Source organism: Arvicanthis niloticus, chromosome 5 (genome assembly GCF_011762505.2).
Source record: "Arvicanthis niloticus isolate mArvNil1 chromosome 5, mArvNil1.pat.X, whole genome shotgun sequence".
NCBI classification, from domain to species: Eukaryota; Metazoa; Chordata; class Mammalia; order Rodentia; family Muridae; genus Arvicanthis; species Arvicanthis niloticus.
In genome coordinates, this window is record NC_047662.1 from 25,168,260 (window position 1) to 25,195,579 (window position 27,320).

At 45.7% G+C, this 27,320-nt stretch overlaps 1 protein-coding gene across 1 annotated transcript; it reads left to right on the forward strand.

Moving 5' to 3' along the window:
- Positions 1–233: 233 nt before the first annotated feature.
- On the forward strand, positions 234–26,882 carry Zbtb8a (zinc finger and BTB domain containing 8A). Its single transcript, XM_034504061.2, has 5 exons — positions 234–585; positions 9,183–9,276; positions 20,365–21,188; positions 22,954–23,123; positions 25,951–26,882. The coding sequence occupies exons 3-5, from the start codon at positions 20,366–20,368 to the stop codon at positions 26,281–26,283; spliced, it is 1,326 nt and encodes a 441-aa protein (XP_034359952.1). The 5' UTR covers positions 234–585; positions 9,183–9,276; position 20,365; the 3' UTR covers positions 26,284–26,882.
- Positions 26,883–27,320: the final 438 nt, after the last annotated feature.

The following is a 27,320-nucleotide window of genomic DNA, read 5'->3' on the forward strand; positions in this document are numbered from 1 at the left end:
TTCTAAAAGGCGATGACTGACTGGAATTAAGTGCTTCGACAAAGGGAAATTTTGTAGAAATCTCTCCCATTTTTACGTCGCTAAACTTAAGTACAATAATGTCACATGTACTTATACAGTAATTGTGGGCACGCCTAAGTCCCTCCCTCTCTCCTTGAACCAATATCCCCACATCTTAGAAATCCAGCCCTTCTGCCCTCCGGAGGCGCCTTTCCAACGTAAAGTACAATTTTAAAATTTAAGCTCCCGACTAAAAGAATGATCCGCAGTCAACTGCTGGGGAACCTGGGCGCCCCAGTGCCTGCGGAGGGTGCACTCGGGTGTGGGCACGGACAGGGGGAGTGGGCGAAGCTGCTGGTTGGTGCCTGAAATCTGTGCGTTGCCCCTTTAATTGTGTCCTCAGCCCTCGGGCGTTTCTGTCCAACGCCCACGTCAGCAAATACCTTTTGTTTCTCCCACGTTGGGGCTACTTGTTTTAGGGCGCAAAGCCTCAGCTTCGGAAGGGGGTGCTTCCCCTACCGGGAACCGGGAATCGCTCCGCAGCGCACGCGAGCGAGCGAGCGAGCGAGCGGCCAGAGCCCCGCGGTAAGTGGTTGCGCGGGCGCGGGTGCGGGCGCGGGCGGGTGGAGGGCGGCCGGGGCGTCGGGGCTGCGGGCCGGGCCGAGAGCCTGGCGGAGGGCGGCGGGGCCGCCGAGGTGCGCCCCGGGGCTGCAACCCTGGCCGGTGCGTGGGGCGGCGCAGGAGCGACCGGGCGCCATTTGCAGCCGGGGGCGCAGAGCGGCGGCTCCGAGGGCCGGCGACGGCCACAAAGGAGGCGCGGGCGGCGGCGGCGGCCCCGGGCGCGGCTGCGGGACAATGGCTGCACCGTCGCCGCCCGCGCCCGCCCCCGCCCCGCCGCCCGCGCCGGCCGAGCCCCGAGAAAGGCGGGAAGGCGCCCGAGCCTCCAGGAGGCAGCGGCGGCGAGGCGGCGCCACGGGGCCGGGCGTGTCTGCAGCCGTCGGGCACGGGGCGCTGCAGCCCGGCGTTCTCACTCCGCCCTCCACCCTCTGGCTTTCCATCACGACGCGACAGTTCCGGGCTTAGAACCGAGGGCAGAATTATGGAGCCCCAGCTGGCTCCCGGCAGAATGTCCCTGGCATCTCCCACCTGGCGACGCTGCCTGCTTTGGTCCCTTCGCGCCCTGGCGCGCTTACTCGCCCTTGACCGTGCGGTTAGCTGGAATCCACGTCTTTCCGAGACGTGTTTGGAATAGGATTCACACCTAGCGGGCACCCAACCGCACACGCCGCCAACACCTACAAGTCTTTATATTAGCAGAACTTTAGTAAATGGAGTGGTTTCACTTTGAGGAGATATTGCACTTAGTTTCTTACGAGACGGCTAGCGGTTCAGGCTGTTTATTCTACCTGGCAAAGGAAAAAGGCTAACCATGGAATCTCATCTCCCTAGGCAGGGAGCTGAGAGGTGGCAGCCCCCCACCCCCACCCCCAGGCACACTGTTTTGCAGCGTCCTGGAGCAGTCTCCAAGTACCAAAACCTTTGCTGATTTTATCACTTAAATCTTACTTCTATTCACCTATTTATTGGTTGTTTTAAAGCAGACTCGTCAGGCTAGACTTGAAATTTTGATATTCTTACCTCCACTTTGGGAGTCCTGGGATGGATGCACTAGGCAAATTTGTGTCTTAAATGGCATAATTATAGTTTTTAATATTCAAAGAGGTTAATATAATTTTTTAAAAAATTCCTCTTTTTTTTCTTTTTTTACTATTTTATATATCTTTTTTTTTCTTTTGGAGACAGGGGTCCATGTAGCCCAGGCTAGCCCGAAATTTATGTTGTTTACGATGACCTTGGACCTCTGCAGCCCCCTGCCTAATGCTGGGATTACAGGCGTAGATCACCGCATCTGATATTATTCTGTACTCGAATTGAACCCAAGGCTTCATGCATGTTACATAAATACTCTATCACTAAACCATATGCCCAGCCCTCTCCAAACCTTAAATGGCTCCTTCACATCTTACTAAAATATATCCAAAGGCCCTGTGGTTGGTGTGTGTGTGTCTGTCTGTCTGTCTGTGGGTGTCTGGGTGTGTATTTTGAACCCAAGGCCTTGCATGTGCTAAGCAAATGTTACTGTTGAGATATATCCCCGGGCCTTTTATATTTTAAATTTTAATTTTATTATGAGATGAGGGTTTTTGCTCAGGGTTGCATTGGTCTTCTTCCTGCCTCAGCCTCCTGAGACCCTGGGGTTAGCTGCCATGGCAGACATACCACACAGCGGCCTGCTCTCCTCACCCATTCCTTCTCCATTTTCCATTCCTATTCACATCTCGGCTTTCACACCTGCTGTTTGGTTTGCCTGGAGTAATATCAAAGACACACACTCTTCCCTACTCTGGACATCAATCATTCAAAAATGCCATCTTCTTAGTGAGGCCTTTCCAACTATAGTTTCAAAACTCAAGTCTATTTAAAAAAAAAAAAAGATTTATATGTATGTGTTTTGCCTGCCTGTATGCCAGTATACCAATTGTATGCCTGGTGCCAGATGAGGGTGTTGGTTCCCCATTGGATGGGAGTTAGAGATGGTTGTGAGCCTCCATGTGGGTGCTGGGGTGGATCCCCTTGGATGGGAGTTAGAGAGATGGCTGTGAGCCTCCATGTGGGTGCTGGGGATTGAACTCAGGTCCTTGGAAAAACAGCTTGTGCTCTTAACCACTGAGCCATCTCTCCAGTCCCTCTTAAGTGTTCTAACATTTAATCCTAAGACTTTTCTATCTTAGCCCCTGTAGTCCATATGTGCTGCTAAGATTATCGAAGATCGGGTAACATAAAGAACACCACGTTCCTGGGCCATGGTGTTGCACATCTTTAATCCCTGCAGAGGCAGGCAGGTCTCTCTGGTTTGGAAGCCTGGTCAACAGATTGAGTTTCAGGCCAGCCAGGGCTACACAGGCAATCCCTGTCTAGAAACAAAAGAACAGATAATTACTTCCTACACTTGAAGATGCTGAGAAGTTCAAGACTATGGTGCCCTGCCGTGGCTGCTTTCTGCTTCCTGCTTCCGGTATGGCACCTCTTCACTGCATACATAATGAGGATAAATACCGTGTCACGTCTTCATCAGTAAAAAGGATAGAAGGGATGAGGCGGAGAGCAGACCTCCTCCTCCAAATCCCTTTATGAGGATGTTAATCCTATCCTTGAGGGCAGTGCCCCTCCCCCCATGATGGCCTAATAACCCCCTAAAAGCTCCTCTTCATGCTCCTTCTCTGTGAGTGAACTTTCTGCGTGAACTCTGGAGGAGACACAGCTTTCTAAAGCACAGCTCTTAAATTGTTTCTAGACTTAATTCCAAATCTTCCCAGAATTATATGGCTGTTCATCCTCCGAAGAATACAGTCACCATTCAAAGAACCATTTGCTCAGTTCCAGTTAGCCCAAAGTTGGGAGGTAGGGTTTTCGCTAGGACCACACACTAAGGCCTACATCAGTGCTGTGTGCAGCGGGAAAAGATGGATTTCTGGACCAGAAACTTCATTCAGGTTTTTTCTGTTACCCAACTCTTCAGTCTACATGATTTTTCATTCTATACCAAAGACCTTCAAAGTTAATGGTTCCTAAAATATGTGATTGTCTTTTCCAACACCCTTTAAAAGATCATTGACCTTGGCAGGATCATTGAATTCTGTACTCTTCTTATGGGCTACTATGGACATTTATGGCTTTTTGTTTGTTTGTTTGTTTTTGTTTTGTTTTGTTTTTTCGAGACAGGGTTTCTCTGTGTAGCCCTGGCTGTCCTGGAGCTCACTCTGTAGACCAGGTTGGCCTCGAACTCAGAAATCTGCCTGCTTCTGCCTCCCAAGTGCTGGGATTAAAGGCGTGCGCCACCACCGCCCGGATACTATGGACATTTAACTCATACGAGATTCAAGAAATGTTTCTGCTTGACTTTTTGGGTGACTCTCGGGAGTTAGTCTGACTTGCCAATACAACTTGTAAGATTAGTCTCCAGAAAAAAAGAAAATCTGGAAGGTATTATCCGTGCTTGTGGATGCCTCTGCAGAAAATAAGCCTTTCTTAATATAAGATACTATTTGCTATTGTCAATTATGCTGAATGTACCAAGCTGTAAGGTACCCACCCAGTTCACAGGGTACTTCCTGAAGGGACAGGCACACAGCCAGCGGGGTGCTCCCTTCCGGACCCAGGATTAGGCACAAACTACACCCAAACACCTGTTTTCACAGAGAGAGCCTTCTTAAGCCGGGAAGAAGAGTCAAGTAGATGCTTTTTGACTCAGGCAGAAAGCAGCAGCGAATGACCTTACAGGTGTGGTTTTTAAGAGGAAAAAGGAGCGGGTCTGTGTTAGAATGTTCTAGCATGCAGTGGTATGTTGTGGTTGGGTGTGTTAATTAGGGTGGCCAAAGGGGGACTTTTGGTTGCTAGATTTCAATACTTTGGTAGCTGGACCTTGGTTATCAGCCTTAGGAATGACTCTGGCCTAAGGAATATCCAAGTAGGAGAAGAGACCTTGTGGGCTAGCTTTAGGGATGTAATCTATGGTTTACTAGGGAGAGGGAAGGAAGAAGGGCGAGACCTGCCAGCAGGTTTGCCCTGCTCGGGCTGGCTGGAGCCCTTCGCTTCGTGTTGCTGTGTTGTTCAGGAAGAGTGTTCTGTTGAAAATCTTGACTGTTTATTGAGACGAGGTCTTATGTAGGCCAGGTTTGCCTCAGACTTACTATGTATGCCAGATTTGAAGTTCAAATCTTCTGCCTTCATTTCCTCAGCACTGGGATTCTAATTGTGTACAGCCACTCCTTGCTTTGTGGGATGCTGGGATCAGCCCTGGGCCTGGGGCTGCTACACAGCTTTACTAGCCAACGGCACCATTCCTGGCCCATTTTCTGGTCCATTTGGTTGAATGGTTTTTCCTGTACCTTCCTCCTCCGGGCTGTGTCTTTCCCTGTATTGTTTCAGTTTTGTTTTGGGAGTGTAAACTGAGGCTTTGTGGGACATTTGCATACACTGTGGGGGAGGGAGAGGAGTGAGACACTTGTAAACTGGTTCTGGGCTCAAGCTGTTCAAGCTTGATGTGGTCACTTGCTTTGTATATGATTTTGAAGATTTTCTTTCTTTTTTGTTTTTTAATTAATTTGTTTGTTGTGAGGGTGTCTTGTGAGTCCTCTGGAAGAGCAGCTAAGTGCTCTTAACCCCTGAAACATCGCTGCAGCCCCACGATTTTCTAGTAACTTTTCTTGTGCCTTACCTTAAAGGCGTGCGCCACCACCGCCCGGCCTAATTTATACTTAAAAAAAAAAATCATTACAGCTGTGTACGTCGATCCCAATTGGAAGCTAGCTTGGGCTAGCTAGGTAAGATTACCCTGTTAACTGAAAAGAAAATTGTTGCCGAGCGGTGGTGGTGCACGCCTTTAATCCCAGCACTTGGGAGGCAGAGGCAGGTGGATTTCTGAGTTCGAGGCCAGCCTGGTCTACAGAGTGAGTCCATGACAGCTAGGACTACACAGAGAAACCCTGTCTCAAAAAAAAAAAAAAAAATTATTCACCTGCCTTTTCAAGCTCCCTAGGGCACTGTAAACACAGGATGTGTTGCTATGTGTACAGCCTAAAATTGAAGAGAGGAAAAAAGGGCGAAAGAATTTGTTTGTTTGTTTAAAGCTGTTCCTGCCTCAGGCAGCTCCATAGGGGAGTTGGGAAGATGACTCAGTGGGTAAAATGGCCATGCCACCAAGCCTGATAACCTGAATTCAATGCCTAGAACGCACATGATGGGAGGAGATGACCAATTCCTACAAGTTGTCTTTTGACCTCAATAAGTAAATGAAACAAAGAAAGAAGCAGTGGAGATTCCTGCTCTCTGTTCCAGTAAAGCTTCCTGAGCGCTCTATGAACCTTGAGCCAGGAAACCAGTAAAGTACCAGAAGTCCCAGACTAAAAGAAAGGAGCCCAAAGATATGTGGCCGATTCCAGGGGGAGGGGTTGGGGGTGGAGAATTTGATTAGCAGGTCTCAATGGATCTTGGACAAACCTCTAAAGAAGGCTTGCAACTGTAGGAATTGTGACTCTGGCTGAGGCTCACAGCCAGAAGAGTGCTTCCCAGGGACATCCACTCAGATGAAACTGAGAACTTGACATAGGCCACAGAAAGCTTCTAGGATGAGTCACTATGAAGCGAAGCTGGGATCTGTTTAGAAAAGGAACAGAAGTACAAGCCCAAGAGAGGTTTGCTATGATAACATTGTTTCAAGTTAGGATCTCATGAACTATGGAGTGCTAGGATTACAGGTGTGGACCACTAACACACACACACACACACACACACACACACACACACACACACACACACACGGTTCAAGACCAGGCTGGTCTGGTCTGCATAGTGAGATATAAGGAGTAAGGTAACGTTTGAAATGAGCTGTATAGGTGATTTTTTTTTTTTTTTTTTTTTTTTTTGGTTTTTCGAGACAGGGTTTCTCTGTGTAGCCCTGGCTGTCCTGGAACTCACTCTGCAGACCAGGCTAGCCTCGAACTCAGAGATCCACCTGCCTCTGCCTCCCAAGTGCTGGGATTAAAGGCGTGTGCCACCACCACCCGGCCTTATAGGTGATTCTTAGAGCAGAGCCTTCTTACATAGTTTGAAACTGGTTCTCTCACTTTTTGGTACCTATAAATATTTGGTAGAACCAGTCAATTTTATATAAGTATTCTAATAGACACAAGAAAAATGTATGGTAATGAAATTCTAAAAAGTTTGCAAGTCAGGTCAGGAATTAAGAGCACTTGCTTCCCTTCTAGAGGACCTGAGTTCAGTTCCTAGCACGCACATTGGGCGGCTCACAACCGCCTGTAACTGCAGCTCCAGGGATCTGATGCCCTCTTCTGGTGTTCATGGGCACTACACACAGATTGCATATACAGGCAGACAGATGAATAAAATTTTAAAACTTTAATTAGTCCCAGCAATAGGGAGGCAGAGACAGGTGGGGCCTGGTTGGTCTACATAGCAAGCTCCAGGTCAACCTAGATTACATTGTGAGACTCTGTCTCAAACAAAACAAAAAGTTAAACGTGTGCTTCCCAATACTAGGATTAAAGGCACATAATCACCTGGCAACACTTGTTTATTTAAAAAAAAAAAACCGTATGTGTATGATTATTATCCTTACATTTATGTTTGTGCCCACAGAGGTCAGACTAGGACTCTGGATGGATCCGGTTGTTAAGAACCAGTTTGTTGATGCTGGGACTCCAACTTAAATCCTTTGGAAGGGCAGCAAGTGCTCTGTTACTGTTGATGTTTTTGAGACAGAGTCTCTCTATGTCCTGGAACTTGCTCTGGAGACCAGCAGGCCTTGAACTCACAGACATCCACCTGCCTCTGCCTTTTGAGTGCTGGGATTAAAGGAGTGTGCCAGCCATGCCTGGCTCAGCCAGTGCCCTTAACCACTGAGCCATCTCTCCAGCCCTGTGATTTGTCTTGAAGGCCCTGTTGTGAACACTTTCTATGGGTTGTTTCTCATGAACGTTATCCCATAGCTCCAAGGCATACAGTTACTGTTGCTGTTGTCATTTTTAGATAGAGAAACTAAGGCATGTGGCTCACAGTCTTCTCGACCCTGCGAACAACAGGGTACCTACCAGTCTTTAATCTGGATCTCATCGCAGGAAAACAAAACAGTTTGAATATTTCAAGCAGAGAGGGATCTAATAAAATGTTTGGGTTCTTACAAAGTCATCAAAAAGACTTGCACAAGGGGCTTGTGGTTTAGGGCTTCTGAAATGTTTCCCAGAACAAGACTACCCAAGGGAGCACCAGGGAGGGACTCGGAAGGCTGCAAGTTCCTAGCTACAGTCTGGGGATCCAGAAACTGTTGCCCTCAATGTCACCAAATAGTGACTCTACCTCTCTGTTTAAGAATTATAGTTGTTAACATAGTGTCTTCGTTAGTGAGATTTGTGACATTTGAATATATGTATAAATCATTTGCTGTCTTGACAGCCATCAAGTTTCCATAAACATGACTGCCAGCAGTAACAGCCAAGCCATGCAAAGATGGTTCCTGCCTCGTTTCTGCCTCACGACTGTCATGAAAGAATACCTCATTGATAGCTCACACTGCGGCAACTTTACTGCAAAGGAGTGTGGGAAATATACTTGTTAGTTTTCCAAAAGGAGGTTCTGAAAGTGTCTGAGTAGTAGCTAAGGTGGGACTTGGTGATTGTCCCTTATCGTGGCACTTCATCAGAATGTAATAGCCATCCTTGTAAGGTGTGGGCTCAGCTTAGAAAGCCGTTCTCTCTGGTAACTCTGAATTCACCTTCACTGGCCACAGAATAGGCCATGATTGTGCCCCTAGGTTGCTCTGGTGACACCAGAAGGCTGTCAGAGTAACTGTTCCACCCACACCTTGCCAGCTCCTTAGGACTGGGTAACAAACGAATGGTCTTTCATTATGGCAAGAACTTTTCCTCCCTCAAACTCCTAGATTTCCTGGGCATGGTGGCACATGCTGTCCTAACCCTGAAGCGGAGGCAGGAAGACCTAAAGTTTGAAACCCACCTGGCTTTCATTATGTCTCAACAAACAATAAAGACAGTTGTCCCTCCAACGTCCGAGTTTATTCACGATCTCCATCCTGCTGCTGTCCTTGCCAGTGTTTCCTAAGCTTCTTTTGTAGCCACTTTACTATTATTTCGAGACAGGGTCAGAGGTAGACTCAGCTAGCCTTGAACTCCTGACCCTCTTGTTACCACTTCCCAAGTGCAGGGATTCCAGGCATGTCCCATCATGCCCTGAAAGTGTTAATTTATTTAGAAAGTGATCATGCCGGGCAGTGGTGGCGCACACCTTTAATCCCTGCACTTGGGAGGCAGAGGCAGGTGGACTTCTGAGTTCGAGGCCAGCCTGGTCTACAGAGTGACTGAGTTCCAGGACAGCCAGGGCTACATAGAGAAACCCTGTCTCGAAAACAAACAAAAAAGAGTGATGTAATGCATCAAAGCCATTAAAAAAAAAAAAACTAATAATCTATGCCAAATTATTTTTACATGCTGAACATTGATGCCTTCTATATAAATAAATAGTTATCCCAGCAGATATGTCTCTTATTACAAAAGTTCACCCTGTGTATCTCTTTCTTCTCCCCACAGACACGCCTCTGTTCGAGAACTTGGTGACTTGGAGTTCTTCCTGTTTGCTCTTCAACAGTCCCAAGGTTTCAAGGGTAGCATCGTACATTTCCAGGTATGAGGAAATTGAGTCCTTGGTACTGGAGACTAAACTCAGGTCCTTAGATGTTCTGCTGCCGAGCTCCACTCCAGCCACGCATGGAAAGTTCTAATCCTTTTATTAACATAAACATTAATTTTGTACGTTAGTAATATTACATTTCTATTATATTGTATGTATAGCTATTTTGCCTGCATGCATATTTGTGTACCACATGCATGCAAAGGTCAGAAAAAGGACCTTAGATCCTTTACAGCTAGAGTTACAGGTGGTTGTGAGCCACTGTGTAGGTGCTGGGAATTGAACTGGGATCTTCTGGAAAAGCAGCCAGTGCTCTTTAACCAATGAGTCATCTCTCCAGCCCCTAAAGTTCTAATTGATATTATACCTCATTTAAAAACATATATAAAAAGCTGGGGGGTGGGGGTGTTGTACTCCTTTAATCCCAGCACTCAGGAGGCAGAGGCAGGTGGATCTCTCTGAGTTCGAGACCAGCCTGATCTACAGAATGAGTTCCAGGACAGCCAAAGTTACACAGAGAAACCCTGTCTCGAAACAAAACAGAATAAAACAAAAAACCCCAAACAACAACAAACCTATATAAAAAGCAGAATGTATTACGCAGCTTTGTATTTTGTTTGATTTATTGTGTCCCCACTCCCTGTATGAAGTGCTCAGCTGATTGTCTTGGTCAGTCACTCCCTGTATGAAGTGCTCAGCTGGTTGTCTTGGTCAGTCACTCCCTGTGTGAAGTGCTCAGCTGATTGTCTTGGTCAGTCACTCCCTGTATGAAGTGTTCAGCTGGTTGTCTTGGTCAGTCACTCCCTGTGTGAAGTGCTCAGCTGGTTGTCTTGGTCAGTCACTCCCTGTGTGAAGTGCTCAGCTGGTTGTCTTGGTCAGTCACTCCCTGTGTGAAGTGCTCAGCTGGTTGTCTTGGTCAGTCACTCCCTGTGTGAAGTGCTCAGCTGGTTGTCTTGGTCAGTCACTCCCTGTGTGAAGTGCTCAGCTGGTTGTCTTGGTCAGTCACTCCCTGTGTGAAGTGCTCAGCTGGTTGTCTTGGTCAGTCACTCCCTGTGTGAAGTGCTCAGCTGGTTGTCTTGGTCAGTCACTCCCTGTGTGAAGTGCTCAGCTGGTTGTCTTGGTCAGTCACTCCCTGTGTGAAGTGCTCAGCTGGTTGTCTTGGTCAGTCACTCCCTGTGTGAAGTGCTCAGCTGGTTGTCTTGGTCAGTCACTCCCTGTGTGAAGTGCTCAGCTGGTTGTCTTGGTCAGTCACTCCCTGTGTGAAGTGCTCAGCTGGTTGTCTTGGTCAGTCACTCCCTGTATGAAGTGCTCAGCTGGTTGTCTTGGTCAGTCACTCCCTGTGTGAAGTGCTCAGCTGGTTGTCTTGGTCAGTCATCTCTGCTCACTCTCTTTTCCTGTTTTCTTTTTTGTGTACATTTGTGCACCCTTGTGTGTGTAAGAATGTGAGCATACGCCGGGCAGTGGTGGTGCACGCCTTTAATCCCAGCACTTGGGTGGCAGAGACAGGCAGATTGGCAGGCAGATTTCTGAGTTCGAGGCCAGCCTGGTCTACAGCGTGAGTTCTAGGACAGCCAGGACTACACAGAGAAACCCTGTCTCGAAAAACAAAAACAAAAACAAACAAACAAACAAACAAACAAAAGTGGGCACACATGAGGAGGTCAGAAGACAGCTTTTTGGGGTGTTGGTCCTCAACTTCCACCTTGCTTGAGACAGGGTCTCTTGTTTGCTGCTTCTGTGTGTCAGGCTTGTGGGCCCCCAAGTGTCTGGGGTGTCTTTTGACTGCCTCCCGTGCCACTAGAGCAGCGCTGGGGTTGTTGCTAGGGAAATTGGGATTCCCTTTTGGATCCTTAGTCTCCTTAATACAATTATTTAAAAATAGATTCAGAAGGAAGTTTGAAGATCATTTTTTTAGAACTGGAAAGAAAAACAACAGGGCAAGCAAGCTGTAAATCTTGGCAGCTGCCAGGAGGAGGAAAATGGGGAGGGATGAAAAGAAGGAAGGAAGAAAAGAAGAAAGAGATAAAGAAAGAAAAGCAGATAGATGCCCTTTGAGTTAGGGTCCAAGAAAGTTGGCATGTTGAGCTGTATGCTGGAAGGAGGGAAGTGCTTCAGAGAAGAATGAAAAATCCCAGAGCGATAGGAAAAAATGCCTAGCTCCGGGGTAAGTATTCAAACAGAAAAGATAGGTAGGTAGGTAGGTAGATAGATAGATAGATAGATAGATAGATAGATATGGAGATAGATGATAGAAGATGATACATAGTTATAAGATAGATGATAGATACATACATGGATAGATACATACACACATGGATAGATAGAAGATAGTAGATGCATGCATACATGCATACATGGATAGATGCATACATACATACATACATGGAAGGATGTATAGATAGAAGATAGATGGTAGATACATACATACATACATACATACATACATGGATAGATGCATACATACATGGATAGATAGAAGATAGATAGTAGATGCATACATACATACATACATACATACATGGAAGGATGTATAGATAGAAGATAGATGGTAGATACATACATGGATAGATAGATAGATACATACATACATATATACATACATACATGGATAGATAGAAGATAGATAGTAGATGCATACATACATACATACATGGATAGATGCATACATACATGGATAGATAGAAGATAGATAGTAGATGCATGCATACATACATACATGGATAGATGCATACATACATGCATACATACATACATGGAAGGATGTATAGAAAGAAGATAGATGGTAGATAGGTATTAAACAGGCAGGCTGAGCAGTGCCGTGTGGTGGAAGGTCTGCAATCTATATCAAGAGAGTGGCTTCTGGGAAGGATAAGCCCATGATCTCATTAAGGGGATAATCATTCCTCCCATCTGCTTAGCATGCCTTAGCATGTCTTCTTCATCAGCTTTCCTGAGGAAATGATCACCTGCTCAGGGACTGAATGGTACAGCTGGATGAACTCAGGGCAAGAGACAATAGTATGTAAGATTCCAGTCCTCAGATATTTCCTCCAAGGCCACTCAGATCCCATTCTTTTGACTAGGACCCAAAACTAGAGTTTGGGTCTCCAAACTGATAGTTTCATATTTTAATAGTGTATTTAAGCCAGGCAGTGGTGGTGCACACCTTTAATCCCAGCACTTGGGAGGCAGAGGCAGGCGGATTTCTGAGTTCGAGGCCAGCCTGGTCTACAGAGTGAGTTCCAGGACAGCCAGGGCTACACAGAGAAACCCTGTCTCGAAAAGAAAAACAAAAAAAAAAAAAAAAAAAAAAAAAAGTGTATTTAAATCCTAAGTAAGGACAGAATTGATGCTTCTCTTTGTCATGTTTCCAGGGGCCCAAGGGGATGGATCATAAGGGAGAAGTCCACCCCAGTGCCTTCTGCTCAGGTTAGGAGCACTAGACTTGCCCCACAAACCAAACCACCTGACCAGATTTGTTCTCGTGAGGAGCACGGGTGCATGCTACCATTTTAGAGTTCATGGAGGTTCTGGGCATCAGACCAGGTCCTCATCCTTGTGTGGCAACTACTTCACATGTTGACTGCCTCCCAAGCCTCCAACTTGCTGTCAAAAATCTTCTACAAAAATGTAAAATGCATTCAATGCATTTTACGTGCATTGGTGTTTTGCTAGCATGTATATCTGTGAGGGTATAGGATCCCCTAAAACTGGAGTTACAGACAGCTGTGATCTGCATTGTAGGAACAGGGAATTGAACCTGGGTCCTCAGAGAGAGCAGCCAGTGCTCTTAGCTGCTGAGCTGTATCTCCAGCCCATGTCAAAACTTTATGTTTCATTTTTTCATATCATTGTCCATTCCCTGCCTCCAATTCCCCCTGTACCCCATACTTCTCCACCATGTCCCCCTCCTGACTTCACACCCTCCTTTTCCCTGTCCCTTTCTTCTTCATAACCTGCTGAGTCCTGTTACTGTTGGCCGTATGCACATGAAGATTAGGTCATTGCTTAGATGGCGGACAACTTACTAGTGGCCAAAACTAAAGAGAAAAACGACTCTTCTGTCCTGAGTAGACATCAACTGTCAATGTCTCCTCTGCTAATATTGGGCCTCATGAGCCTCTCCCCAGCTATGCTAAGTTTGACCAGCTTGGTTCTGTGCTTTTCTTGGCTGGGTTAGTACATCTGCTGAGAGTTCCCGAGTATGCCAGCCATTTTGTGTTTAGAAGACAGCATCCCCATCCACACAGCATCCCCATCCACAAAGCATCCCCATCCACACAGCATCCCCATCCACACAGCATCCACATCAACACAACATCCACATCCACACAGCATCCACATCAACACAACATCCACATCCACACAGCATCCCTATCCATACAGCATCCACATCCACACAGCATCCACATCAACACAACATCCACGTCCACACAGCATCCCTATCCACACAGCATCCACGTCCACACAGCATTCCTATTCACACAGCATCCACATCCACACAGTATCCACGTCCACACACAGCATCCACACAGCATATACACAGCATCCCCACCCATACAGCATCCACGTCCACACAGCATCCACGTCCACACACAGCATCCACGTCCACACAATATCCACATCCACACACAGCATCCACGTCTACACAGTATCCACATCCACACACAGTGTCCCCATCGCTGCCTCTTTCAGCTCTCCCTTTTTGGATGAGCCTCGGGGTGAGGTTGATTAGATGTCCCACTGAGGGACATTGAGAGCTAAGTACCCCTAATCACTTGCTCTCAGCACTTTGACAATTGTTAGTCTCTGAGTTAACTGTTGCCCACGGAAAAAAAGAAGCTCCTCTTGCTGTGCATGGGGTGCTTGCATTTGATAATCCCAGGACCCTAGAGGCAGAGGCAAGTGGATCTCTGTGAGGTCGAGGCCAGCCTGGTCTACAGAGCAGGTCCAGGGTAGCCAGGGCTTCGGAGAGAAACCTTGTCTCAAAAAAAAAAAAAAAAAAAAAAAGTAAATAAATAAGTAAAAAGAAAAGGAGTGAGAGGAAATGGCATGAAACAGAGGGCAGATGCTGGGTAGGACAGGAGGGAGAATCCTTCAGGGGTTCCCATGGGAACCCATTAAGGTGAGGTTATTTGATGTTCAGAAGACCCAGCTTGAAGAAGGGGACACCATTCTCTGGGCCTGGGTCCTGGCCTGGGTTAAGGAGGAAGGGGCTAGCCGACCAGGAGCATCCATGGTTCTCCGCTTCCTGACTGGATGCAGTGTGATTGATCAGCTCCCACTCCAGGATGTCCTCACTGTGAGGAACTGGACCCCCAAGCTGTGGACTAAAGTTTCTCCCTTAAGCTGCTTTTGTCGGTATTATTATTATTAATTTGTTTAGTTTTTGTTTTCCTGAGACAGGATTTTTCTGTGTAGCCCTGGCTGTCCTGGAACTTACTCTGTAAACCAGGCTGGCCTCGAACTCATAGACCCAAGTGACTCTGTCTCCCAAGTGCCACCACTGCCTGCTTGTCAGTATATTTTTATTATCATTTTTACTTTCGATTTTGAGGCAATATCTCACTGAGTTTCCCAGGCTAGCTTACAAAATGCAAATGAAGGTGTTCCTCTAGCAGAAGGGTACTGAAAATTCCCCTGAGTCACACAGTCCAAGTTAATGGTGCTGTCAGTATTTCAAAGGGTTGGGCATTTGCATCTTGAAAGCTAAGATCTCTGAGGAGACGAGCAAAAGTTGCATACATTGGATGTAAAGGTGGCTGCAAACTCCATCGTTGCTTTTGTTTTTGCTTTGTGGGTTTGCTCTTGTGTTATTGGTGCTGGAGACTAAACCAGGGAGCTCCTCCATGCTAATGTGAACCACTGAGTTGTACAGCCTCAGCCCGATTACTTCTTTCTTCCTCTTCTTTCCTTCTATGTGTATGTGTGTGTACATGTTCCTGTGTGCACGCGCGCGTGCGTGTGCATGTGTGTGTGTACACGTGTGTGCACGTGAGTATAGAGGCCAGAGGTTGATGTCAAATGTTTTCCTCAATCACTTTCCACAATATTACATTATTGTTACTTTAAGACAGAGTCTCGCCGGGCGGTGGTGGCCCACGCCTTTAATCCCAGCACTTGGGAGGCAGAGGCAGGTGGATTTCTGAGTTCGAGGCCAGCCTGGTCTACAGAGTGAGTGAGTTCCAGGACAGCCAGAGCTACACAGAGAAACCCTGTCTCAAAAAACCAAAAGAAAAAAAAAAAAAAAAAAAGACAGAGTCTCACTGTGCCGTCTTGGTTGGTCCAGAACTCCTTATGTAGACCAGGTTGGCTTCAAACTTACAGAGATCCGCCTGCCTCTTCCTCTCAAGTGCTGTGATTAAAGCCATGCGCCTAACTTTATCTTTTGAGACAAAGTCTTGCTGAACCTGGAGTTGAGAGTAAGAAGCCCCAGGAATCCCTGTCTCTTCCCCGAAGTTACAGGCACGGGCGCTGCAACCCTCTTTCCCTCCTCCCATCCCCCCCTTCATTCCTTTTTTTGTACTCAGTGTTGGAGACCAACCATGGCGCCTTGTGCATGGTAGACAAGGACTTTACCACTGAACTATAGCCCCGCCTGCTTGGTTTCAAGACATGAGTATCACAGTTTTGGAAAAAAGATGGGGTCATATATTGTTCAGCCCCCCCCTCAATCCAGTGCTTTTAACACACACCACATCCTGTTGGCTAGCACCCAGTTTTTTCAGGGCATCATCTCTCTGACGGGATCATAATGACGGCAGCTCGCTCGCTTGGCCTTCTTCCACTCTGCCAGAAGTTTGGTATTTTAACATAGTTGGAAATCATCTCCTCTTGAGTCCCACTTTCAGTCAAGGAGAGAAATACATTTTAGAGCCTTCCCGCTCCCCCCAGGAGCTCATGCAAACACTTTCAATCCAGAATCTGGTAACTGCATCCAGGTCAACAAAGTGAGCCTACTTAAACAGTGTATTCCTTAGAGGTCGTTACCAAATACATTCCTAGGTCTGTGCGAAGGTCACTTAGTGAAATCTGACATCTTCTTTCTTTCCCCCTCTGCGGGTTTAGAACTTAGCACCTTGGCAAACGTTCTGTGGCTGTGAGTGTGGTCCAGTGATGCTGGCGTGGTGAGGGAGGTCTGTGGAAGCTTGCTAGGCACCCCTTATGTGTGAGTATCTCAGGTCAGGAATCACAGAGCTGTCTAGAAAGGCAAGCTAGGAAGGGCAGCCTGCCCCTTGTCTTAGCCTGTGGGGGCCATTCTGATTCAAGTGTCCACATTCCACTCCCTGTCCCCAGAGGCTTGTAGCCATATCATAATGCAAAATATATTCAGTCACACTTCAAGACTCGAAATGGTCTTTCCAGAGTCTTCTGAGACTCAAGGCAATCTCTTAACTGTAACCTCATAAAAGCAGAAGGCAAAGCATTACTTCCAACATACAGCCGTACAGACTGTAACATTTCAAAAGGGTAAAAATGGAACATAATGAGGAAATACTGGATCAGAGCTAGTCTGAAACCCAGCAGGGTAAACTCCGCATTCTGCATCTCCATGTCTGATGTCAAAGCACTCTTCAGATCTCCAACTCCTGTCAGCTCTGTTGACTGCAACACACTTCTCCTGGCTGGTTCCACATTCCAGTCTGCAGCTCTCCTTGGCAGGTATCCTGCAACTCTGGCATCTCCAACATTTTAGGATCTCCAAGGCAATCCAGGCTTCACCTTCATAGATTCATGCAATGATCTCTCCGAGCCTCCATGCAGGGACACCCCTGACACATGCCCTGCCTTGGTGGCTTTCCTTAACCAAGGAAGGAGATTCCACAACCCCTTTCTTGTATCCTTGACTCTAAAGCCAGAACCCTGTGGCGGCTGCTGCCAAGGTCTCCTGCTTGCCGGGCCAGGAACATGTCTCATCCAGTTCCGTTTTCACCAGCTTTGTTTTTGAAGGTTTCCATCGCTGCCTGAGCGTTCCTTTACTTCCTTCTCACTTTTTACAAGTTGGAACCTTACCTGGATGAGATCTGGCCCTGAAGTCAGCATCCTTTTATTCCATTTAGCATCAGGCTTTTCTTTATACTTTATCTCCTTGAGCGCAGGACTCACCTCCATTCTACTCTCTGGACTGTTGGGGGCAGGAAGGGAAGAGGAATGGAAGGAGGGGGAGGGTAATCTCAGTGAAGAGCAGCTCTTTTCCGGTGTGTGGGGAGCTCAAGGCACTTCCAAGGCACGTCCAATGGTCTGAATCTGTTCCAGAGCTCTCATTCCAAGTGCCCAGGTCCTTCTCCTTCGTAATTAATCAATAGTTGTTACAGAAGAAATTTGGTCAAGGCGTAAAATAACTTCTGTAACTTTGCAAGCCATGTGTACTTCGTGATTGTTTTTTTTTTTTTCCCCATGTCTCCACCTCAGGCTGTATGAGAAAACTACCTTGGGGCAATAGTTCTCTGGTCAGTTGGGCTAAGAGTCTAAGGCCTGGAGCCTGCCCTTTCCCCTCTTAGGCACTCCAGCTGTTGCCATGGCTACTGCAGATGCAGGTAGCGAAACTCAGCAGCTTCAGTGCCACCGTCTGACACACATTTCCACAAATCACGTTTTCATTAGCGCCGAAGTCATAAATCTGTTTCATCGCAAACAGTTGGCCAATGAACCCCTGGATTCTGATGTGGGGGTTTTATTTCCTGGGCTCTTGTCTGTCAACCAAGAAGATATACTAAGACATCCTATGCAGAGACAGAAACTATTCTGTATATTCCAGACAGATAATTTACTTCAGGGACATAAGAGACTATAATCTAGAAATTCACTACTAATTCTTTTGGGAATTCTGTTGCTTGGTTTACAGCAGGGACTTACAGAAGTGTGTGCACCCCCTCAACTCACGCTTAATCCGGTCTTGCAGTTCTGCCTCCTTTCCAGGGAACTGAGCCGTGGGTTGCAGTCTTTGCAGTAGGGCACAAGTGTTGTCACTGCTGTTTGGATGACACTGGGGTCGTTCCACCCAGCTTCTGTTGATCCTACCCCGTGTCAGAGCCAGTGCCCAGGAAGATAGTTTCCACTTACTTTTAATGTTAAGCTCCCTCCTGCTCCCCAGTAGTCCCTAGTTAGAGCCTGTTTAAATTACTTGTGCATGGCAACCAGTGGCAACTCTTGCCAACACAGATACCCACTTTTACAAACCGCCCGGAAAGCAATTTTCACTGAAACCGAAACAAAAATTTCCCAGATGGAAAAATAAACTTAAAAATATGTTTATTTTTATATTATGTGAGCCAGGCAGTGGTGGTGCATGCCTTTAGTCTCAGCACTTGGGAGGCAGAGGCAGGCGGATTTCTGAGTTCGAGGCCAGCCTGATCTACAGAGTGAGTTCCAGGACAGCCAGGGCTCCACAGAGAAACCCTGTCTTTAAAAAAAAACAAACAAACAATAAATAGACAAAAAAAAAAAAAGTAGAAATTGAAGACTACAAGGCACCTACACTGAACATCTTGAACATCTTTCCCCCTTCATTCCTTAAGATTTTTTTTCAGAATTTGTCCCAACACCACCCATCTTTTCATTGCCTGACTTGGCAAGAAATAATTTCAGTCAACTGTTACTAAGTCATTGTGGTTATACCCCTGACCCTAAGCTGTCTTATTTGATATGTTTTTCTTCTTTTTTAAAAATTGGCCATGGCCTAGCCTGAGTGTGAAGAAGGGTAAGAGAGATGAAGGGGTAGAGCTCAGGACGTCACAGAGAGGAGGATGCTACAGGCTACAGTAAGAATGAGCTGTTCAGGCTGGTGAGGTGGCTCAGTGGTTAAGAGCACTGACTGTTCTTCTGGAGGTCCTGAGTTCAAATCCCAGCAACCACATGGTGGCTCACAACCATCTGTAATGAAATCTGATGCCCTCTTCTGAGGTGCCTGAAGACAGCTACAGTGTACTTACATATAATAAATAAATAAATAAGCCCTTTAAAAAAAAGAATGAGCTGTTCTCAGGCTGGAGAGATGGCTCAGTGGTTAAGAGCACTGACTGCCCTTCCAGAGGTCCTGATTTCAATTCTTAGCAACTACATGGTGGCTCACAACCATCTGTAATGGGATCCGATGCCCTCTTCTGGTGTGTCTGAAAGACAGCTACAGTGTACTCTCCTACATACAATAAATAAATAAATCTTTTTTTTTTTTTTAAGATTTTCATTTATGTGAGTACATTGTCGTTGTCTTCAGACACACCAGCAGAGGGCATCAGATCCCATTACAGATGGTTGTGAGCCACCATGTGGTTGCTGGGAATTGAACTCAGGACCTCTGGAAGAGCAGTCAGTGCTCTTAACCACTGAGCCATCTCTCCAGGCCTAAATAAATAAATCTTAAGAGAAAAGAATGAGCTGTTCTCATAGGCTGCACAGTAGTGCAAACCTAGAGACCCTGCACTGGGGAGACTGAGTGTCATCTCTAAAGATGGCACTGTCAGTTCCACTGCAGCAGGATCTCGGTGTCAGTCATTTTCATACGGTGCACCGCTTGCTTCTGTGGTCTTTGTGCACTAGGTGTGTTTCCATAGGCCTTTCTATGTTTGAGTGTCACACCTTGACAAATAGTTCCCAGTCATCATGTAGTGACATCAGAAATAGAGGTAGAAATAGGATAGCCTGGAACCCTCTCCTGCCAGGATTGTGAGTGAGGGTGTGTGTGTGTTGTTTTGTCTGTTGGTTTTGTTTTGTTCTTGTTTTTACACACGCCTTTCCCCTTAAGCTCGGCTGGTATTTTGCCACGTGACTATATTCCTAACCTCTTCACTTTTTATTTTGAGACAGAGCCTTGTAAGTTTTCCAGGCTGATCTTGAACCCTCTCTGTAGCTCAAGCGGGCCTTGAGCTTGTAATCCTCATGCCTTAGCCTCCTGAGTAACAGGGACCATAGGCCAGCAGTAGCAGGACCTGTGGTCCCTGCTGTCTTCTGTGTCTTGGGGACTATTTTCTAAGGAAAGAGGTTTAGCTGGGAAACTGACCTTCTGGTTCCTACTTTCACCAGCTTGTTCTAGGCTTGTTTCTGAGGTCCCCTCTGGTACCCATGTGTGTCTTTCCCCCACAGAATGGAGATCTCCTCTCACCAGTCTCACCTCCTGCAGCAGCTGAACGAGCAGCGCAGACAGGGCGTGTTCTGCGACTGCAGCATCCTAGTCGAGGGCAAGGTCTTCAAAGCGCATCGGAATGTATTGTTTGCGAGCAGCGGCTACTTTAAAATGCTGCTCTCTCAGAACTCAAAGGAGACAAGTCAGCCGACCACAGCCACGTTTCAGACCTTCTCCCCTGATACCTTCACAGTCATCCTGGACTTTGTCTACTCCGGCAAACTCTCCCTTACTGGACAGAATGTTATAGAAGTGATGTCTGCCGCCAGCTTCCTTCAGATGACTGACGTCATTAGTGTGTGTAAGACTTTCATTAAGTCTTCCTTGGACATTAGCGAGAAAGAGAAAGATCGCTACTTCAGCCTCTCTGATAAGGACACTGGCTCTAATGGAGTAGAGCGTTCTTCTTTTTATAGTAACAGCTGGCAGGAAGAAAGCGGGTCTCCCCGCTCTCACCTGAGCCCAGACCAAGGACCAGGTATAGTTAGTGGAAAGCCATGGAACAAGTACAGTTACCACCCAGCCTCCCAGAGGAGTCCTCAACAACCATTAGCCAAGCATGAGCAAAGGAAGGACCCCATTAAAAAGACCAAGCATTTGAGGTTACCACAGCCATCTGAAGTTGTTCATTTTAAGCCCAGCAAAGGAGATGCTCGAACATCCGATTCCAGCAACCATGTTTCCCAGTCTGAAGAGCAGGTACAGGTTGATGCTGAAGTGGATAATGTTCCTGCTGGCTACCAGTACAGCCAAGGGCCTGACGTCACATCCAGGAGCTTTCCAGGTACCTCAGAAAGTCTCAAGTTCAAATGCCCTTAATTTTAGGTACCAGGGCATTTATTTACATCGCGCGCGCACGCGCGCGCGCAAGAGAGTGTGTGTGTGTGTGTGTGTGTTTGAGCATGCCTATATGGGTGTTGTTCACAGAGGCCAAAAAAGTGTATTGGATGCCCTGGCCTTGGAATGACAGATAGTTGTGAGGTACCCGACGTGGGCACTGTGAACCGCTCTCAGGTCCACTGGAAAAGCAGCCATTGGTCTTAACCATATCTCCAGCCTCTTACATGATTTTTTTTAAAGTTATACTTTTTACTCAAATTTATTTCACAGAACATGAATTTATAATGTTTAATTTAGAATATAATACTATGTTTAATGACAGTCAAAATAAAAGAGTATTCAGAGAATACATACACACACACACACACACAATCTATATGAAAAGAAGAAAAAGAAAAAATTGGCTGAAGGTGTCTTGTGGTAGCAACACACTTTTTCACAACTTGGCCCTGGATTCTATCCCCAGCATCACAAAAACAAAACCAGTCAACCAAACCAAACATCCGAGCTAGTGAGAGGGGGCGTGAGCAGGATCTCAAGTGAATAAAAGAAGTAGGAGGTGATTAAATAAAATGTTTTCGTACATACATAAAAAAGCTTTAACAAGTATATCAAGGGTATAAAAGATGTCAATAGAACAAATTTAAGTTCTTTTTACAGCTGCGCGTGGTAGCCCACACCTGTAACCCTAGTATGAAGGAGACTGAGGCAGGATCCTCATCCTGCGTTCTAGGCCAGCCAGAGCTACTGAGGGGGACCCTGTCCTGAAAATCAGCAAGTGGCTAAGAGATGGTTCAGCAGGTGAGGCACTTGTCACCAAGCCTGGCCACCTGAATTCAAACCACATGGTGGAAGGAGAGAACCAGGTGGCTTCTGTATGTTTTCCTGACTTCCACTCTCTCAGTGTTGTATACATGTGTACCAATATGTCACTACAGACACACACACACACACACACACACACACACACACACACACACACACAGAGTCTCTCTCTCTGTGGCATACATGTGTACCAACATGTAACAAACACATAAACACACAGACACACACTACAAATAAAATACGTAAATAAGGCTGGAGAGATGGCTCAGTGGTTAAGAGCACTGGCTGCTCTTCCAGTGGTCCTTAGTTCAATTCCCAGCAACCACATGGCGATTCACAACCATCTGCAACGGGGTCTGATGCCCTCTGCTGGTGTGTCTGAAGACAGCAACAGTGTACTCACATACATGAAATAAATAAATCTTGAAAAAAAATAATTAAAAATACTAAGTAAATATATCTTTAAAAATCTCTCTTAAGCAAGGTACACACTTTTAATCTCAGGACTTGAGGGGGCAGAGGCTCATCTCTGTGAGTTTGAGGTCACCCAGGACTGCATAGTGAAGACCCTGTTGCAAGCAAACAAACCGACAGAAATTCCTCTTTTAAAATGAATTTGCTTTATTCTTGGCTTGTGTGTGTGGTTTTACCTTTTCACATGTAAAGTCTGATGTGAAGGGTTAGATTACAAAGGATCAGAGTGGAAGTTTTCCTAGTCGAGTTTTATGTCTGTGCCCAGGATTGCTCAACAGTCCACTGTCCTTAATTCAAGTCATCTGTCCTTACCTTCACACAGCTGGGCTCAGCAAGTCCTCAGATTCCTTATGCTAATAGAACTGTTACTGTGATCTCTGCAAGGATTTAATCCAACTGTCTCCTGACAGATGATCTGCCCAGGCTGCGATTCAAATGCCCATACTGCACTCATGTGGTGAAGCGGAAGGCAGACCTCAAGCGCCACCTGCGCTGCCACACAGGAGAGAGGCCGTACCCGTGCCAGGCATGTGGGAAACGCTTTAGCAGGCTAGACCATCTGAGTAGCCATTTCCGAACAGTATGTATACGAGCCTTCATCATTTTGCTTCTTGTAAAATGTGTGCATTTATCTGCTTTTATTCTCATTCTCTCTCCCTCTCCTTCCCTCACCCTCCGTTTTTCCCCCCTTGTGGTACTAGGGATTGAACACTGGCCCATGCATGCTAAGCAAGGGCTCTACCACTTAGCTGCACCCCAGCCCTGTGTTTGTCTGCTTTAATCATCTGAGTTAGAGATGGGAAGGTGGCTTACTCAGTAAAGTGTTTGCCACACAAAAATGCAAACTTGAGTGTGGGTCCCTAGCAAACTACATAGCAAACCATCCTCATCACCATCCTCATCATCCTCACAGTGTGGTCGCACGCTCATGTAATTATAGCACGGGGAAGCAGAGGCCAGAGGTTCGTGGAGGTTCGTAGCTAGTCTTGCTGGATCAGTGAGCTCCAGTTTAGTGAGAGACTTTAAAAAAAAAAAAAAAAAAAAAGGTATCGGGACTGAAGAGATGGCTCAATGGGTAGAGCACTGGCTGCTCTTGCAGAGGTCCCGGGCTTGGTTCCCAGCATCCACATGGTGGTTCACAATCATCTGTGATGCCAGCTATAGGTGATCTGACACCCTCTTCTGTACTCCAGTGGGTACCAAGCTCACAAGTGCTGCACATGCGTACAAGCGTGCAGGCAGAATACTCATACATGAATAGATCATCCTTGTGTATGTACATACACAAACACACATACATGGAACACAACCACAAAAGATTCATGATAGGAAATCTCTTCACACAACTCTACCATATTAAGAGCTCATGGCCCAGTGAGATGGCTCAGTTGGTAAAACCCTTGCCACCAAATGGCCTCAGCCTCAGGACCTGAACCTAGAAGAACCTAGAAGAAATCCAGAGGTGTCCTCTGGCTTTTACACATACACACTAATAATTCATAATAATAAATAAGATATTTTTAAAAATAATTATTCTAGGAGTACTATTGTGGTTTGTAAATAATGTATAGATTTATGTATGTTAAGTTATATAAAAATGTTTACTGTGTGGTTCAGTGGGTAAGGCACTTCTATCACACCTGACAACTAAATTCAATCCAGAGACTCACATGTTGGAGAGAACCAGTTCTTAAAAGTCGTCATCTGACCTTCACATATGTCCTGTGACACATGTGTACACACAGACACATACTAAATAACATGTAAATATATTCACAGGCCTAGAACTCACAGAGGTGAAGCTGTCTTTGCCTCCAGGATTAAAGGCAGGTACCACCACACCCTGTATATACATATTTAAATAATTTTATTCTCCTTTGAGACCTTGAAGTCAGATATACTCTTTTGGTGCTAAAGCTTTTCATATTTCCATGTTAGTTCATACCAAATCTCATATGGCTTGATATATTTCTCTGCTAGAAGACAATGATTACCTTGTACAAATGTTTAAAATGTCAGATCAGAATCACCACTGTTAATCTGGATACTCAGCATTTACTATTAATAGCTGAAACCTGCTGAGTCCAGTCAGGGGCTGGGTCTGACCTGTCTCCAGTACACCTCCTTTCTAGTTTGTATCAGGTTCCCTGATGATTGGAAACTGAACTTAGGTGCTGGAAACTTTGGGAGAGCAGTGTGTGTACTGACCCAATCTCTCCAATCCTCATTTTTTAAAAAAATAAATCTTTTTAATTAAAAAGATTTATGTGTATGAGTGTTTTGTCTGCATGTGTGGAAGTGTAGTGCATACTTAGGCCTGGTGCCCTCATAAGCCAGGGAGGGTCCTGGGTTTCCAGAAACTGAACTGAACCCAGGTCCTCTGCAAGAGCAGCTAGTGCTCTTAACTGCTGAGCCATCTCTCCAGCCCCCATCTAACTTTTTGACCAAAGATGACCTCTTAACTCATGTGATCCTCACTTTCAGCCCTGTGAGTGGCATCCCCATCAGTGGTAAAGAAGCAGCAGGGATAACAGTTGTGATGTGAGAAAGAACTACAGTATTGGTTGTTAAAACCAGTGTCCATTCCGGATGGTCAGGTTCGCCTCTGCCTGCACAGTCCCCATTGAAACAGGTCATCATGTTTAGGTTTTCCCTGAGATACAGTGTGCTCCACTTCCCGTCCAGGCTTTGGTCACTAAAAATAATCTTATATTCAGGATTATATTGTTTTCTTCTAGTAAAATATATATATATATATATATATATATATATATATATATATATATATATGAGGGGTGCTGGAGAGATGGCTCAGCAGTTAAGAGTACTGGCTTCTCTTCCAAAGGACCTGGGTTCAATTCCCAGCACCCACACGGCAGCCCAAAACTGTCTGTGGCTTCAGTTCCAGGGGATCTGACACCCTCACACAGATAAACATGCAGGTAAAACACCAATGCACATAAAATAAAAAGTAAAAACAAAAAAATTATTCTCTGACCTCCATATCTTCACCAAAGGACGCATATGTCCCCCTTTATACACATTAATAATAATAATAACAACAATAAAAATTCTTTAAAATCTTTAAAGCAGATTGGCACAGTATTTGCAGCTTTAACTCTGGGAAGGAATGGGTTAATGGATGTGTGGAATTATTAAGTGTGTAAGAGTAGTTTTTTTTTTGTTTTTTGTTTTTTTTTTAAAAAAAACACAAACCATTACAGCAATTATGTAGAGAAAGCTGATATCCAGTGTATGTGGTGTACATTTATCGCTGGCACTTGAAATAATTTGATGTTAACTTGGGTTTAATGCTTTGAGCATCCTAAGTGTATGAACTGGTCCCTAAAATAGCAAACTGACCCAGTTTTGAACATTTATTTTTATCACTCTTTAAATCTCTGCAGATTCACCAGGCATGCAAACTCATCTGCAGGAAATGCAAACGCCATGTGACTGACCTCACAGGGCAAGTGGTGCAGGAAGGAACCAGGCGCTACAGACTGTGTAACGAGTGCCTTGCTGAAGTAGGCATGGACAGCCTCCCTGTCGACCTGGAAGCTGAGCCGCACCGCGCGTCCCAGACCGATGGAGAGAAGGATTGCCGGTGGCAACTGAGCGAAGAAGAGAATCGATCCTATGTGGAGATTGTAGAGGATGGGTCTGCTGATCTGGTCATACAGCAGGTTGACGATAGCGAGGAAGAAGAAGAAAAAGAAATAAAACCCAACATTAGGTAGCCTGAAGTGTGACCTGTCAGAGCTGGCATGCCTGCAGTTTACACAGGCATCCCATGTCTCTTCATGGGCAGAGCCCGGTTAATGGGTTTCTCCTACCGACTTAGATGCACCTGATGTAACTTGCATGCTTTCTGAATAGGCCACTGTATCTATTCTGAACTTTGTTGCTGCACTGGGAAGACCTTGCTTGCGTTGGCATGATGGATGATTAATTACCCTTTCTTTTCTTTCTTTCTTTTTTTTTTTTTTTTTTTTTTTTTGTTTGTTTGTTTTTTGTTTTTTTTTGTTTTTTCGATTTCCGAGACAGGGTTTCTCTGTGTAGTCCTGGCTGTCCTGGAACTCACTTTGTAGACCAGGCTGGCCTTGAACTCAGAAATCCACCTGCCTCTGCCTCCCAAGTGCTGGGATTAAAGGCGTGCGCCACTGCCGCCTGGCTTAATTACCCTTTCTGTTATTACAGATATCATTTTCTTTAAATATTGGAAAAATCTATTTAGCAAACTTTTTTGACTAAAATATTTTAAATAAACCTATCACAAAACTTTGAGACAATCTTTTTAATTACATTTTTATTTATTTGTTTTGTGTGTGTGTGCGTGCATGTGTACATGCTAGGACACTTGTGAAGTCAGAAGAAAATCTGTAGAAGTTGATTCTCTCCTCCCATGCAGGGTGGAATGCAGGTCATCAGGCTTGCTGGCAGGAGATTTTACTCTCACCTGTCAATCAACCCGTCTACAACAATTTAAACTGTTTTGAAAGCGCATATGCTATAATACTGAATCTCACAGAGAACCACGTAAGACTGCACTTAGGAGTCCGGCCATTCATCTGCAGGACCTAGCATCAAGTCTACAGGCTGGAGGGAAGCTCAACAGTGAAGAGCACTGGCTGCTCTTCAGAGGACGAAATATTTGATTCCCTGCACTTACATGGCTCCTCACAACTACCTGTAACTCTGTATCTATGGGATCAAACACCTACTCTGTCCTCCATAGTCACCAGGCACTGAAGTGTAGACAAACATATATACAGGC